General features: G+C 39.6%; 1 protein-coding gene across 1 annotated transcript in view; it reads left to right on the forward strand.

The window, feature by feature from the left end:
• The first annotated feature begins 6,730 nt into the window (after positions 1-6,730).
• The window catches only part of LOC126260325 (PC-esterase domain-containing protein 1A-like), a 169,705-nt gene continuing 158,145 nt past the window's right edge, over positions 6,731-18,290 (forward strand). Inside the window, exon 1 of the mRNA XM_049957650.1 lies at positions 6,731-6,882. Coding sequence (XP_049813607.1) covers positions 6,731-6,882 — 152 coding nt within the window. The remainder of the gene's footprint in view (positions 6,883-18,290) is intronic.

Here is an 18,290-nt window from a genome sequence, read left to right on the forward strand (position 1 = left end):
TTACTGTACTTATACAGATAAATGCAACTAGGGCAGGTCAATCAAACTACATCTAGCATGAGCACAATTAGTCAATGTTCAAATGTCCAATAATACTAGCAAGCTTTAATAAAAAATGCGCCCAGCGTGCTGTTTATATGTGTAGATCCACTTAATTTGACTGCGAGTATTTCTTCTCTTTTCCAGGTTAAGTTGTCTCGTCGTAGTTCACATGAAACAGAGAACAAAATTATTTTAACAACGTCCGAAAACGTGTCCTGTCACGGATTGGCCATTATAATGAATTCTACTACTTTGTAAATGATGAAAGTCTGTGAATGCAGCTTGCCGCTAACTTGGTGTAATGTTTTGTCTGTACAGAAGTGTATCTGTCGCCTTTATTACTCCTTCACTCTCACACATAAATCGGTACAATAGAGTTAGGGCTTCCTGTTTTATAATTAGGCTGATCCGTGATAAGACAGACAAACAATTATGCTAATGGAGGATTCAGAGTATTTTCTCGAATTTCATTCGCTCTCTCCCTCTCTCTCTCTGTCCTTTATCTGTGTACAGTTTAAATATATTATTTACGTGAAATCAGCCTAGTCGAGTCTCTGATGGAGCCCTTCGTCTTAATATTCAGCGGCTGGCTTGCTGGAAAAGATCTTTACATTTGTTATTATTATTAAGCGCTGCATTCAGTTGGGAAAATCGATCGTTTGAACAATTCGTTCAGTTTACGACAGATTTAGAATTTCAGATGTGAACGAAGACTTTTTGGACGATTTATAAAAACTCGGAGATTGCAGGCTCTCTTCGTCACAGCTGAAACTTCCCCACTAATTACAGGGCCAAGACAATCATCAATGATTCAGACAGAGAACTCATTCGTCATTCGCTCTAGAATAAAATGGTCACAAACCTTATTTCTGAGGAAAATTGTATATTCACTCCATCTCCATTACATGTTCCGTTTTCTGTTGATTCCAAGTTTTATGTAATTTGCTTTTACAGTTTTGTCTTTCTCTTTACCTATCACGCTAGTGGCACAAACGTTAATAGCTCGTTTTAGCGAGTAGAAGAGTAAATATGTCCCTTTTAGCAATCAGAGAATCTTCCAACCGATACTTCCGAAGCTGTTCCCTTCTCCCTCTATAATAACCATGGAGCATACATCTCTGTATCTCTGTTATTCCAAAGAATAAACGTACTAGAAAAATACCTTGGCGTCGACGAGCTGTCGGCGCATATATTACTAAAAAATCTGATCAGATACTTTTCAAACGTAAATAAATGTGGATGATTTGATTGACCATAATTAATTATTGCGTGGTGGAGGGTAATTTTAAGTGGGGAGATTACAAGCTGACTCCTGCCAACAAGCGCGGGGGGCGAATATCATCCCACTCCGCCACGCCCGGCCGAGACAGAAACGCATCGCCAACCGTGCAGCCGATCAGCTGGTTCTGACGTTCCGCGACGGCGAGAGACACGCTGGCGTCGAGCGGGCGTTGACCTCTCCGCAGCCGCCGCGAACGCCGAGCACCGAACATACCAACCGACGCCGTCGCGAGCTAAACGTCGCGGCGTAGATCATCAACGACACCGCAATCAATTGTTATAATGACCTCATTTCTTTGCATAGTGCAACAAAAAAATATTTGTAATTTATGCACTTCTTGTACTCCAATGACATCCCAGAAACAATTAAGTGAAAGTGACCAAAGCAGTTAGTCTGTCGCTCCGCCGAGGTTTTCCCCAGGGTTTCCCTACGGCCGCGCCAAATGGGGAGCGAACAGTTGACACCCCTGGGACTTCTACAGACTAACTCGTGATTGTATACCTTTGAACACTGCAAAAGTTGCAACCCTAAAAAGAAGCAGCCAAAATGAAACTAATTGTATTTGTGGTGTCACTGCCAGACACCACACTTGCTAGGTGGTAGCTTAAATCGGCCGCGGTCCATTAGTACATGTCGGACCCGCGTGTCGCCACTGTGTGATCGCAGACCTAGCGCCACCACACGGCAGGTCTCGAGAGACGTACGAGAACTCGCCCCAGTTGTACGACGACGTTGCTAGCGACTACACGGACGAAGCCTTTGCTCTCATTTGCCGAGAGACAGTTAGAATAGCCTTCAGCTAAGTTAATGGCTACGACTTAGCAAGGCGCCAATTGTATCAGTGCATGTATCTTACGAGTCTCATTTGTATAGTCAAGAGAGATATACCAAAGGAAGCATTAAAAGTTAAGTATATTCCAAAGCTACGTATTTTCTTTATAGCAGTCATAACTTATCCTGTTCCAGACTTGACGCCAGTCGGCGTGTGTGTACGCGTGCCTTTCGGCTTCCTCCTCAGTGTGGCGTGACTAGCTTGTTAACGCCACAACAGTATTCTATGTCCTTTTGTACATGACTGTATACGTAACCAGTTATATTGTTATGTAGATAACTTCATCTGTATTACACTTTGTGTGCAACACACCTCACTAATTACAACATACGATGTGACATATGTAGACTGTGAAAGAAAAATCTGCGTGTGGACACTGTGGACATGAAAGAGGAAATATCTACGTCAAAAACACGAACATTTTTTATGACATAAACATTTCGGGGGGGCAATATAGCGTCCCCAGTGCTATATTACGAAAAGACTTAAAAACAATATTTATAAAGAAGAGACATTTAAAAATTGAATAATATATTTTTATCATGTAGCCGTAAAATAATAATTTCTCTATTCGATTGCAAAGAAATAATTTATGACAAAATGATCTAAAGAGACGACAAGATACGCTCTTTTGTTAATTTTTTTAGTCGACTTCCCTTCTTCACTTGTCTTGATGATGTACAGACGGACATCTTGCGAGTGCTGGCAAATGTAAGCATATTTGTATGAGTTAAGCATATAATATACTGATTTAATATTATTGTGCACTTTTAATTTGTAAGAGGTGATGCCGATTTCATGTCCGCCTTCCTTGAATTAACCTGCATTCAAGTAATTTACAGTTCAACAATCGCAGCGGCCGATGCAGCCAACGACGCCATTACGTGGCGATATTAACTTATGAAAAATTGGCGGAAGCGAAAAACTCGCACACTATTAACATAATATTAATTTTTCTCCACAGCCGCACGACGTTGCAGAAATACGTAGCTTTAAGATTCTTATTTGCAGTACCATAGCCGAGAGCCAGAGCCAGGACTCCGACTACGTGGCAATGGTTAACGGAGGTAAGAAAAAATACTCTCGCGCGTGTGTGGGCCGCAATTGTAATTAACAACTAAAGATCTTTTGCTTTAAAGTGAACTGACTAGCCGAGGAAATTAATATGAAAAGTTTATTACATTGTTCAACTTATATGCTCATGTTTTAAGATGCAGCGAGTCTAACATTCATTAACGTAACAAATAATTTGAGATTAATATTGTTAAAAAGGAGAACGTCAGGAAAGCATTTAATCGTAAAATCAAAATAAAATGAAATATCATTTTTATTAAGGCCCACCACGTAAGTCGGCAACAATCAAAAAATAATAATAATAATAATAACAATAATAATAATATATTAAATTACGACGGCCGACGGACGCGAGACGTTTCCGGACTCATGTCCACATAACATATTTTCTTTCTTTGTGTGTGAGGAATGTTTCCTGAAAGTTTGGCCGTACCTTTTTGTAACACCCTGTATATCATTTACTATCCCCCCACTTGTCTTCCCCACTCTCTCTCTGGCACTGAGCCTTTTTTATTGTTACTGCAGACGAAACGTTGTTGGGAACTGAATGAATGGCTCAAATGGCTCTGAGCACTATGCGACTTAACTTCTGAGGTCATCAGTCGCCTAGAACTTAGAACTAATTAAACCCAACTAACCTAAGGACATCACACACATCCATGCCCGAGGCAGGATTCGAACCTGCGACCGTAGCGGTCGCTCGGTTCCAGATTGTAGCGCCTAGAACCGCACGGCCACTCCGGCCGGCACTGAATGAATGGGTAAATCGGTTTGAATCATCGGTATCATCTCCAGCTGTTGGATCTGTAAGGATGGTAGCTTCAATGACACTATTTTGCATAGTTTTAATCTGCGAATAGGTTGGATTACAAAGTTTCGGATAACTCAGAGTCCTCAGTAGTATTCTAACAATAAGCCGATTAGCCATAAATACAATTTTGCTGTTTTCTGTAAAACAAAACAACACGTTGTCGTGTACACAATTTTTGTTTAAAATTAGATACTGTATAAGGAGAAAGAATATATAGGTGACAACGCAGTAAAGTGGGGACTCCATTACCCGAACCTCAGTTATAAGGATTCACGATTATTCGGATTGCCAGCCGCGAGCAGATGTCTTTGTACGTCTGGTCCGTGGGTGCATGGACACGTCGCGCTGCCACTACAACCCGGGGACCCGCGCCATCTCTGCCACGTGCCTTTCGTTATTAGTTAGACAGTTAGTTGCTGTTGTACCGTGTGGCGTGATTACTTACAAATACGAGGGCAGTTCAATAAGTAATGCAACACATTTTTTTTCTCGGCCAATTTTGGTTGAAAAAACCGGAAATTTCTTGTGGAATATTTTCAAACATTCCCGCTTCGTCTCGTATAGTTTCATTGACTTCCGACAGGTGGCAGCGCTGTACGGAGCTGTTAAAATGGCGTCTGTAACGGATGTGCGTTGCAAACAATGGGCAGTGATCGAGTTTCTTTTGGCGGAAAACCAGGGCATCTCAGATATTCATAGGCGCTTGCAGAATGTCTACGGTGATCTGGCAGTGGACAAAAGCACGGTGAGTCGTTGGGCAAAGCGTGTGTCATAATCGCCGCAAGGTCAAGCAAGACTGTCTGATCTCCCGCGTGCGGGCCGGCCGTGCACAGCTGTGACTCCTGCAATGGCGGAGCGTGCGAACACACTCGTTCGAGATGATCGACGGATCACCATCAAACAACTCAGTGCTCAACTTGACATCTCTGTTGGTAGTGCTGTCACAATTGTTCACCAGTTGGGATATTCAAAGGTTTGTTCCCGCTGGGTCCCTCGTTGTCTAACCGAACACCATAAAGAGCAAAGGAGAACCATCTGTGCGGAATTGCTTGCTCGTCATGTGGCTGAGGGTGACAATTTCTTGTCAAAGATTGTTACAGGCGATGAAACATGGGTTCATCACTTCGAACCTGAAACAAAACGGCAATCAATGGAGTGGCGCCACACCCACTCCCCTACCAAGAAAAAGTTTAAAGCCATACCCTCAGCCGGTAAAGTCATGGTTACAGTCTTCTGGGACGCTGAAGGGGTTATTCTGTTCGATGTCCTTCCCCATGGTCAAACGATCAACTCTGAAGTGTATTGTGCTACTCTTCAGAAATTGAAGAAACGACTTCAGCGTGTTCATAGGCACATAAATCAGAACGAACTTCTCCTTCTTCATGACAACGCAAGACCTCACACAAGTCTTCGCACCCGAGAGGAGCTCACAAAACTTCAGTGGACTGTTCTTCCTCATGTACCCTACAGCCCCGATCTCGCACCGTCGGATTTCCATATGTTTGGCCCAATGAAGGACGCAATCCGTGGGAGGCACTACGCGGATGATGAAGAAGTTATTGATGCAGTACGACGTTGGCTCCGACATCGACCAGTGGAATGGTACCGTGCCGGCATACAGGCCCTCATTTCAAGGTGGCGTAAGGCCGTAGCATTGAATGGAGATTACGTTGAAAAATAGCGTTGTGTAGCTAAAAGATTGGGGAATAACCTGGTATATTTCAATGCTGAGTAAAACAACCCCTGTTTCAGAAAAAAAATGTGTTGCATTACTTATTGGACTGCCTTCGTATCAAAGAGAAAGACAGTGGTGTTATAGTTTAAACATCTACATCTACGTGATTACTCTGGTATTCACAATGAAGTGCCTGGTAGAGGGTTCGATGAACCACCTTCAAGCTGTCTCTCTACCGATCCACTCTCGAACGGCGCGCGGGAAAAACGTGATCATCATTTCTCCCAATGTAGGTGGGTGCCAACAGAATGTTTTCGCAATCGGAGGAGAAAACTGGTGACCGAATTTCATGAGAAGATCCCGTTGCAACGAAAAACGCATTTGTTTTAATTATTGCCACTCCAATTCACGTATCATGTCTGTGGCAGTATCTCCCCTATTTCGCGACAATACAAAAGGAGTCGCCCTTCTTTGCACTTTTTCGATGTCATCCGTCAGTCCAACCTGATGCGGATCCTACACCGCACAGCAATACTCCAGAACAGGGGGACAAGCTTGGTGTAAGCAGTTTCCTTAGTAGACCTGTTGCACCTCCTAAGGGTTCTGCCAACGAATCGCACGCAGTCTGTGGTTTACTCTACCCACAACATTGTCTATGTGATCGTTCCAATTTAGGTTATTTGTAATAGTAATCCCTAAGTATTAAGGATAAAATAAACGTTACTGGACCATTAAATAAATGAGAAACTGCTCATAAATTAGTCGATAAGTGTGGGCTAAGTACTTCTACGATAAGCGATAGTCAGAACAATACCGATTCAGTTTTGATTTATACGTGCAAACTTGATAGTGGAGTTGGGAATAAACATCGAAAAGTGATTAAGAAACCGTACAATTCAGCAACCGAGACAGGTGATTTTGTTTCGGAGGATTCAAATTAGTTACTGACAAACACACAAATATGCTAGGAATGTCAAGCTCGCTTGCGACAGTAATGATCAAGGTTTCTAGATCATGTCGGCTGACGAAATTATTGAAAACTCAGTGCCAAGAAACAAACAGCAGCAAATGCAAGAAGATGAAACAGAAGAAAATGTAGATGCAGAAAATGATGGAGGACTATCTCATGCGGAAGTATTTCAAGCAGCGGAAAAAGTTTTCAAATGGTTCGGAAAACAAAGTATACTGTAATTAAAACAAATTTTGTTTTAAAATCTCCTTATCAAAACTTTGATAAGGAGATTTTAGCTTTGTTTCACCATGTGATGACCTCCACATACTTTTTATTTAATAACGACTTTTTTGAACAGACTGACGGTGTTGCCATGGGTAGTCCTTTGTCACCCTTGGTGGCCAATTTATTTATGGAGGACTTCGAGGAGAAGGCCCTGGAGTCTGCTAGTTTGAAGCCTACAGTTTTTTGGAGGTACGTTGACGACACCTTTGTAGTGTGGCCCCATGGCGAGGACAAATTGCAGGACTTCTTAAACCATCTGAATTCCATCCATGGACAAATTCAGTTTACAATGGAAGTGGAAAAGGAGGGATGTCTTCCATTTTTGGATGTCTTGGTTCGGCGCAAAGAAGACGGCACTCTGGGTCATGCAGTATATCGGAAACCGACCCATACAGACTTATATTTACATGCAAATAGCTGTCATCATCCTTCGCAGACAAGTAGTGTTCTAAGAACTTTGGTACACCGAGCACACGTCATATCTAATGAAAGTAGTTTAAAAGACGAACTTTTACATCTGAAGAGAGTTTTTGAGGACAACGGGTATTCTCCACAACAGATACGTAAGGCACTACAAATAAAACCTAAGGTGTCCGTAAGGAATGCAGAAGATGACGAGGAAACATTTAAATCCATGGCTGTCCTGCCGTATGTGGGAAGCCTTTCATCCAAAATAGGACGGATCCTCACTAAACATAAAGTAAAAGTGATTTTTCGTCCACCGGCGAAGACGGCTGCACTCCTAGGTTCCGTTAAAGATGACTTACTACTCCGCAAGCCTGGAGTTTACAAGATACCATGTGAATGTGGCCTTTCATATATCGGACAAACGAATCGTACAGTCCAAGAGAGGTGTACGGAACATCGCAGGTACACTCGGCTCTTACAACCCAGTAAATCGGCTGTGGCAGAGCATTGTATTGATTCTGGTCACTCTATGGTATATGAAAATGTCGAAATTCTGACTTCTGTTTCATCTTTCTGGGACTCCGTAGTAAAAGAGGCCATTGAAATCCGCTTGGCAAAGAACTTAATTAATAGGGACAGCGGTTTCACATTAGATAAATCATGGAATCCGGCACTTTCAATATTGAACTTACAAAGACGTCGCTACAGTTCAGCTCCCTGTAATACATCGACCTCCCAGCATGGATCGAATGCGCAGCCACAGACGTAACTCATGCATATGTTACGTCTTTGCCGCCGATCAACTTCACTGGCGCCTTGTTTATCTGTGGCCGCATGCGCAGTGGCGCGGTCCGCGAGTTTAAAAGGATGGAGCGAGCGCTGGAGCGTCAGCCGTACGGCTCTCTCTGAAGATGGCTGAAAGGTATACAGCCGAAATATTAGAAGAAGAAGCAGAATTTATGCGGCTGCATTCCCGAAACTTAATGGAGCATGTTTGTAGTGTGTTTCACCGCTTGTCTCGTTGTAACTAAACACTTCCCTGGGACATTTTAATGTGTGTGTGTGGGGGGGGGGGGGGGGGGGGGGGGGGAATTCTTGGGGTTAAAATCATCGGTGCAGGGGAAATCCTGCCTATCCTCCCAAGGATTTGCTGGATGGCAGCAATATCTACAGAGTAGGGGTTCCCAACTCTTTGAGAAGTCTCGCAGTTTGATGGAACACTTTCTTTTATTTTCAAGTTTGAAAAAGTTAATAAAACATTAAAACTGAGAAAAACTTGTTTTATTCAGTGATTAGTTCAATTTCAATTCATAACTAATCACACAAAAATCGTAAGAAATTTTTTTAAAAAGAATGAGACAAAACTGCGAAGGAAACCGCCATGTTAGTAATAGTCTTTCGTGGAGCACTTACTCATTTCCAGCCGAACGCGTGTTCCGCGGAACACAGGTTGGGAAACCCTGCTTTAGAGGATCGACTCACTGGCCTTACCTGCAAGATGAAGCATACTTTGTGCGGGAACTGATTTAAATGTGCGCCCTGTAGCTAGTTTATATTGATGCACCAAAAGAAATGAACTATTTATGGCATTTCAGCACTGTATTATTTAAAAACAGAATCTATGAACTACAAAAAAAGCACAAATAAAGACAAACACATGACAAAAAAGTTGCTAGATACCCAAAAACAAAGTATAATTACAGCCTGCGGAGCGCAAAAAGCTCGTATATGAAACGTCAGCGTGAGCCAACTACAACGATAAAGATATTGTCTTTTAATGATGTGACATTGACAAGTAACAGGCGTGCTTTTGGATATAAGTGTACACACGTCTACAATGAACAAGAATCAAAACTAGAATAAATAGGCTTGTTCAGATGTGCGTCTCAGAGCTACATTCATCGACAATTTGGTTGAGAGTCATCACTTTGTAAACGGGCACGCTTCAACTACACCCGGTGGAACTTTGCCTGCATCTCTCATTCACTACCGTACTCACAAGTCCAACAACTCGTCTGGATGTGTGCTAACTTTAATTTGGCAGACTACTTCTTAGTCCTAATCGGTACAAGTTGGAGGGAGCTGGCCGACAGTCATTCGTTTTTGGCCGCGCCAACGTTGTAGCTTGCTGACAGTCCTGTTTGGTTGGTGCTGTTGTCTACTATGTTACTTTGTTGTACTCTACTATATTTAGTAGAGATGGGCAGACTGAAACACGTAACTGTTTCGAAACAAATGAAACAGTACAATGTAATGTTTCGAAACAGTGAAACAGTTTGTGTTTTGTAATCTAATAAACCTAAACGTTTTATCATCTTGAATGTCTTCTGTATAAGTAAGTCCATATAAACACAAATGAGGTGTGAAAGCGCTAATCATGTCGCAGAAAGTATGAAACTATCACTTAGGCGTCTTGGCAGTTTAGTATTTCCTGCAGAAAATGCACTGCTTTCGTGTCGTGTGACTTCCATACTTTTCAATTGGCTGAGGACAGCCATAGCTGAAGACAGAAGAACCACCACGAACGAAACTGGAAGTGGGAGCAAACTGCAGAAACAACGGATATGCTACTGCGATTCCCACATTCCGTTGGTATGGGTAATATACCCATCCCGGTAATTTCCATGCACACAAAGGGAATTATTGTGGATAATAGGCACAGTGACTATAGACTCACAAATAACGCCAAAAAATTCGAATAAACAACAAAATATAACAGAAAAAAATTTTGTCTTGCAAGGTGTTTCGAACCGTTACTATAAATTCACCATGCTTCCCAGCCCTTCCCGTTCACCAATACACTATCAGTGATATGTCAAACAGATTGCTTGCAATTATACCTTCATCAAATTTGTGTATAGGTCTAATAACTATCACTCTACGCCTTTTGTTATTCAAAATGTTGTAGCCTTACTTGCGTTTCTTAATATGATTACTGTACATGAACAGAGAAGCGTATGTTATAAAAAGGTGTAATTTAACTGCATGAGATCACATATTTATTATTTTGAATGTGAATAGTATGCGTTGTTTTATTGTTTGATTAGTGTTTATAAAGCAGATGTTGCGCCATTTCGGAATAGGACAGTCAGCTAGAAACGAAGCTTTATTTTCGGATATCTTAAGCTTCATGCTATTGCTTGTCAAAAAGATTTCGACACTCTTGAAACTGTTTCATGAAGTGGTTTGTTGTGTTTCAGTACCTGTGCCAAGCCCGAATCTCGTCCGACACAGAGCGGAATGAAACATCACTGTTTCGATGCAATTAGTCCGTTCCAAGCACAGGTGGACTGAAACAGCCTTATTTTGAAACAACGATACAGTTTCTGTGTCTGGCTCGAGATCGAATCTGGTCCGGTTATCCGAGACAGGGGCGGAATGAAACACCACTGTTTCGAAACAGTGAACCGCAGCCGTTTCGGAACACTGAAACAGTTCCACATATCGATACACTGTATCGAAACAAGGTAACAGTGGCCAAGTCTAATATTTAGTATTGTTTCCTTTCCTTGCGATAAACGGACGTAATTGCTGCAGTAAGAACGCGTACGACAATGTCAGTTTCGTTTACGAATAGCATTTACGCGCTTTTTTACGTCGGTGCGTGACCTGCTTTCGCGGAAACATGGAGCTAGTGCACATCCCCCTCTACCTATGGACCGTGCTTGCTTGCTCCGCTCCTAGCTGAGATCAGCCATCTTAACGGGTAATCCCCTTGTACGCCATATTTTTCATCTCAATACCATGTACTATATCGTATATTCCATGGCAAAAGCAAATGCCTTACATTTAAATTTTGGAAATTATTGACTAATTAAGTTCATTGTCAATGACAGTTGGACGACACAGCCCAAGATGTTTTTTTTGAACCGAGGAAATAACACGTAACATTATGGAGATGGCTTTCGACAGTGAGTAGCATGTAGTAGTGACGAGCAAGGAGCAATAATTTCACTTAGGTTCTGGGTACCGATATCTTATCGCTCAGAATCATTGTAGAGAAGACTTGCCCGAAAATGGAGTAACTATTATCTGAACACGAACGGAACATTGTTGGGCGTAATCCCTTTAACGGAGATGAAATTTGTGTTGTTATATAGGCACGCATTTTTGCCTGACAAATGTGCAAGAAAATGTACTCGCCAGGAACCGTTTGAGAATCATGTTAACTACAGATATCAGTACAAATTTGAATCGGAAGCTGACACATGTTAACATATACCGTCGTAAGGAAACGTTCATATTCCCCCTTTTGGCAACGCTTGCTGAATGCTAAGCGAATGTAATTCAACAATACTCTTCCATAATCGCCGATATTGTTGGGATTGTTGTATTACTACTTCTGCTTAGTGGTGTTGCTTACCGGAGTTAAGGATTATGAATTTACAAACAATAGTTCATGTTGCCGACATCTGATTTATGACTTCTCTTAGACCTCCGTTGTGTGAGGCACTGTTGCAGCAATTTCAGGGGTTCCGAATATATTATGTGTTGTAAGAGTAATAATAACTACTTTTCTCCTTCCCACAAGGACTTTATATGTTTACATCTTACTACTAAGTGATTATCGATCACGTGGCTGCATTTCCCGATGTTGTTGGCTGCTCAAGACAGAAGGTGTACAGGCAGTTTTTTTAGACAAAAAAAAAACAATGAATCATATTACAGCTCCATGTTGTTTAGTTGTCACACCTCAGGTGGCAGCGAGCGCAGAAGCTGAGATGTCATAATTCTCAACGGTGTAACACCTAATTAATCGACCATAACGTTCAGGTATCTATAACATGCTAAATAAATTTAGTTCAAGCATAGAAAATTACAGAATTGTGAACGTGAAATGTCATCAGCCAATAATTGCTATTACTTGGTGAACTATGTACCGGGAGGGGACACTTGACCTGTGAAAATTTCTGACTCGGTTGTAGTATTAGGACCAACCATCGCTAATGTGTACGAAGTTACCTGAGTATTGCGACACGGGCAGTTAACACTACGGTCATATTAAACAGATTTCTTTAGCGGTCCGTGTTAGTGTTGACGTTGAAGCATTGGCCGTTTTCAAGAGTAGCCGGTTTTCTAGTAATATACGTATAGAAACTAAACTGGAAGTAATTTCTATGAATTATTATAGTTTGTTGGTAGTGTACTTCACAGACGTTGCCTTCACTAGCTGCTTATGCCTGTTCACCCTGAACCGTGGCGTTTATTAGACATAGTTGACAAACGGAGTGAAGATTGCAATAATGTTACCGCATGAAAAGGTTGATTTGATTTAAGATCACAAAAAATAAAGAACTCTTGTTGCTCTCGTCTGACAGGAGTTCGTGAATAATTACTGTAACAAAGTACGCAATAAAAGAGGGTTAAAATATTTATTCCTGGACGAAGCTGTGGTTAGGGCGTAATTTTAAAATTAGGTTAATTTTCACAAATTGGCTTCGGTAGCAAAGGTAGTTTAAAAGATTGTAACAGCTATAACTTTTTATTTATTAGTGTCATTGGAACGATAAAAGGAACTAGCGTGATACAAAATTATTAAAATGCGGGAAATACACAAACAAATATTTACAAATCTGTAATGAAGGTCGTTTCTCAAATTTTTTTCCAATTTTTGATAATTATTCAATAAAATGTCAAGGTTTCACTGTTAATAGTTTCGCATGCACCGTAAATTGGGCCAACTTTGATCCACATTTCCTGGTCTGTCAGGATTACAGTTTATTACGTCCATCATTTTTGCCTTTTCCCCTAAGTGAACTAATGTTGCCCTATTGTAGGACAACGTTAACCCATTTGCAGTTTTATATTTTGCAAAATATTTTTTGATCAGTTGGTCAGTATTGTACATGAATTATGAAGAAATAATGTTTGAACTGGGCGCATATATTCTCATTTTTGCTCCGTATTCTGTGACAAAACCAACAATTTTGCCTGGGCATAGTTGTCTGTTAAAACTGACTGCAATATAGTTATTTTCTTTCACGTCTTCATTTTATGATTATTTATGCCTAGGGCTCCCATTAGTGTCACAGTCCTCCTGCCCACACTCCAAGTCATCACTTGTAGAATTATCAACATGAAGTCAGACTCCTCACTAGAGGAGCTGATACACAAGTGATTTTTTCCTTGTGTTCCCACCTTCCTCTTCTCATTCAAAGGTGAGTCAAGGATTTGCACTTCCAAGTCTGCAGAGATGATTCCTTTTCCAGGCTGCATATTAACCAGTTTCCTTTTTCTTCTCGCAATGGATTTAGCCTTTGCCCTCTTACAGATTTAGCTTTGCTCTCTTACTAATTTTTGTTTCAAGGGATGCTTCACTGACATGTTCAACATTCACAGACTTTTCAACACCAGGAAGCCTTGTCAGAACAGCGTTTGCCTCAAAATGTCGGATGCCACAACCTCAAAAACCTGAAACCATGTTTTCTTCTTTGCCATGAAGAGATTGTGTCTCTAGCTTCACTGCATTCTTGGAAACACATACTTAAAGAGAGTCTTGAAGTTTTCTCCATTTGTAGTATTGCAGCATGCGTGAGTGTACTTAATTGAAACTACCTGGGCAACTTTGCCCTGGGACAGAGTTGTCCTAGATAACCTATAATGCAACACCTAGTGTGATTTCAAAATGTTGTAAGAAAGTGCACAGAAATTAAGCTTTATGAAAGACGTAATGCTATTTCATACTAAATAACATAAAGAAACTGGTACTTACTTGAATTTTAAGGGTGAAATTAAGATCCACAGACAAGAAAGAAGTTATCCCATTCTACCACTTGAGCAAAGAGGGGAATCCCTTGTAACAATACCTCCAGTATTAAAATAAAGTTGGAAACTACTGCGACCAACTCAGACTGTGAGTTTATTTGCTAACATAGAGTATAGACTACCTGGATGTGCCCAGTTTATGGTACATCTATTATCATACTGTTCAACATAAATTAAAATAAACTTGTTTCCTTTTGTGACTCTTAACTGGTGTTTGTCAAATGATCAGTTCACACAAAATACATCTATAAAAGTCTAAAAAGTATTCATTCCGTTACGCTAGCTATCATTGGAGAATATTGTATCTGATACAAAAATGTATAAGTGACAGATCCTTATTCTTGCACTAAGAGCAGGTAAAGTCATTAAAATATTTTCATAAGGGATCCAGCAAACAGCAGCATGAAGTGGCCATTGAGGAAGGTCCATGTGGTCTCTTGAATGTGACCATTGCATCAGTGTTCTAAACTGATCTCCAGAATTTTTAGATGTGACCATTGGTCATCAAAAATAGCTGCGATAAAATTTTTTCTTTAGTAGTGATAAGAGGCCTTGTTTTGAAGCCTAAGGTGAACTGTTATGAAAGATGCTTTCTCAGCAACCTGCTTTCATTCAGTGGTTTTACAAATGATGAACTCTGGTCCCAGGAATGATTGCACCAGTTTCATACCATGTCTGTTACATATTTTTGAATTTTATTACCTTCTGTGTCAAGACATGAGATGTGTGTATTCCTGGAACATTAGTTTTGGAAGATGTATATAGATGTTTTGGACTTAAAATGTGATTGCCATCTGGGTGTTGTAAACTTCCTCTTTTGCCTACATTTTGTAATAGTACCAACAATTCCATCATGCCTACATAAATTTTTGCGATTATTAGTGGCAAAAAAGTTCCAGTCTGCTGTTACTCTTGATCTTGCCTGTGATGGCACAAATTTACAAATTTGTACAGAACTGCCATCACTGAAGTACATGACATGTTGAATGTGTGGTATATATTTCAGGACACAGGTAAGAACAGTTTTCTGGAAAATGTAGAATGTGTTTGTATCATGCTGGAAACCATCACTTCTACAACTTAACAATATTGGCTTAATGCAGCACTCTGTTTTATAGTACACAACAAAAGGATGAACTGTAACTTTGATGCTCTACCAGTAAAGTCCTTCTGCAGTATCCTCAAGCAAATGTGTATAGTTTTCTATCAGGGAGTGTTTCCTTGTGCGATTGAACTCTTGAGTTTTTGATATATAATAGTGTGGTGCTAAGTTTTGAAGTTTTTGGACAAGATACCCAGCTCATTCAGCGACTGTATTCATTAATGTGTTGGTTGTTGGTCGATCAGTTTGCAGCCATTCCCTGAAAGTAACATTTTCAGAATCCTGTAAGGATTCCACTTACATTAAAAATTTACAGGTCATTTCCATTAGTACATTGAGAACAGCGATGCAGCATTCTCTCTTAATTTCCCAGATTGCAAACCATTTTGTGTAAAAGTTCAGCATTTGGTTCTTTTACATATGTAGTGTGCATAATCAGTTTCACATTTTGGTGATAAATGTATATACATACAGTATTCATTTTACAACTTATTCTTGTGGGTGAAGTTCACAGAACTTCGTAAAATTGGTAGGATATAATACTTTGAAAGGTGTCCTTACCTATCGTATTTCACACTTAATAGCTTCCTTTTGAAAAATACTATTTTCTTTTTTTAATACCCTTGATTGCTTTACCATGTATTCAGTAGTGTTAAAAAAATTTTCGATTTTTTCTGTACTCCATGACGTTCATACTAAGATCGGAATGTTCAGTTTTTATTTAACACGACTTGTGTTAAATTTCTCTTGAATCTCCTAAATTTCTCTTGAAATTTTTGCATTAAACTATTACAGTTTGTACATTCAGCACTGCCATTTTCTTCTGACACATTTTCCACTGGAACATAACGGCACTTCTCATGCAGTTTGCTGGAATTTTAATGCCAAGCATCAAGACTTGGATCGACGACAGTCTTGTGTAGACAGAGAATTGACTTATGACATGTTATATACAAAACTTAACAGTAATATAAATCCAGTACTTTCATATTTTTTGCTATGGTTAAAGATATAACTATGAAATATTGCTTAATCGACTTTTTACCATGTTTCTTAAAAGGGTCACAGCTAATACTTTGTCTGTCGTCAGATGCTCCCAAATAGAGCCTTTAATGAGATGAACAAATACTGTCAACATTCTCACAGTATTAGCTTCAGTAATTCAATATCAGCTTGATTCAGACTTGCCACATCTATTAAATCTATCTCTTTGCTCCCATTATTTTTCTTCTGGCACACCTCTGATACAAAGTCTATATCACATCTATTTTCCATGATGGTTTCTAAATTGAATTTGTATGTTACAGAAAAGGACTGGATGATTTAAGACTTTTCTGACACAAAGGTGTATTACAAAGATTCTGTGAGGGGAAACAAGAAAGTGTTAATGACTGAATTTTTCACTGTTGTTTCATGTAGCGTTGTTAAGGCACTTAAAAAGGAAAAACACCCTTCTGATTTTCCATGTTGAAAAGTATTATAATAATAGGCTTTGTGTAAAACAAAAATTATGATGGTCAAACTTGTGATTTTGGTGAAAAAAGTTCCTGAAATTTGAAAAAAAAAAAAAACTTTAGAAACAACTTTCATTACAGATTTGTAAGCATAATTCCAGAATTCTAATAATTTGCTATTGTGGTTGATTCTTTTGTCTTTCCAGTGACAGCAAATTTAATAAAATTAATTTATAAATAAAAAAGTTATAGCTGTCACAAACTTATAGGCTACCTCATCTCTCAAAGCCAGTTTGTGAAAGTTGCCCATATTTCACATTGGCCTCGTAACTGTAGTTTTTTTCAAAATATTTTTAAAAAATTATTTTAATATTCTTTAATTATATACTTCCTTATGCCAAATTTTCACAAACATCTGTGTTATGAGGGCAACGGCCACTGGGGGATATCATGAGAAACACGCCAAAATGAATACAGTATTGCAGTTTCAACAGTGATAGTAAAATGGATACTATAGAACATACTAGAATTCAGAACTAAATTTCAGTGTAGGTGCTTTACAGTTATAACACACTTACAAAATCAGTACTAAAATATAGTATAGATAAATAGCAAGATTTGCCCTTATTGTCGTAGCATTGAGTTGCAATTCAGATAAGCATTGTTGTCGTATCAGACAAGAATTGATAATTGTTATACAAATGTTGCTCTTTTACTGCACTTAAAATTTTGCTTCCAAATTACTCTGGTGGTAATGACTGATTATCCTTAGGTACTGTATTAGGTGTAATTAATTTTGTTACCACCATTGGGAAGGTATCACTTTTCAGCACACCCTCGTATGTAAGCTACCCATACAACTGCATCTTATATTTGAGCTGTACTTTCACTGCAGCAACAAACTGGCAAAAAATGCATGCACCACCACTTGATGCTGTGTTAGCCCCACAAACTTTTATTCCTTCTTCAGGGTCAGGCCTTGGTTTATCTGTAAAAAGATGGAGGGGAAAACTAAACAGTAGCAGGAAACATCCTGATGCAAAGACCTATGCAGCTGTACTCTGCTGTTATGTTTTGGAATTAGTGATACACTGTCTGTATGGTAATAGTTCCTGTTTTTCAGGTTATCATCAAGTTTGCGAGATATTCTGGGAGATATTTTTGTAATGAATGGAATAGCTTTCTTTTGAAGCTTGGACAACCTAAGTCCACACACATTTGTTTCATCTATTTTTACACGTGATTAGAAGCCAGTCATTTTCATACTTGGAAACATAACACTTACATGGATGTCAAATGTGGGAAGTTAATTTAAAACACTATTTCAATCGCCCATATGTAAATTAAACTCCTGCTACCATGAATTTTGAGAGGATTGTGCATTGTTGTTCTAGTCTGCCATGTCAAAATCATAACAAGACTTTAGCTACTTGATCTTATACCACACGTACATAATAAATAAAATAAATAAATCTCTGAAATGAAAAGTGTCTGCGCTTGGCCACTAAATAACATTGACTGTATGACTTATGTTAACAATTGAAATGAAGAAGGCAGTCTCCAACTCCTTTAGTACATGACAGGCAGTGCTTGTAAGTGGAATAAAAT

This window comes from Schistocerca nitens, chromosome 5, assembly GCF_023898315.1.
Source record: "Schistocerca nitens isolate TAMUIC-IGC-003100 chromosome 5, iqSchNite1.1, whole genome shotgun sequence".
Classification (NCBI taxonomy): domain Eukaryota; kingdom Metazoa; phylum Arthropoda; class Insecta; order Orthoptera; family Acrididae; genus Schistocerca; species Schistocerca nitens.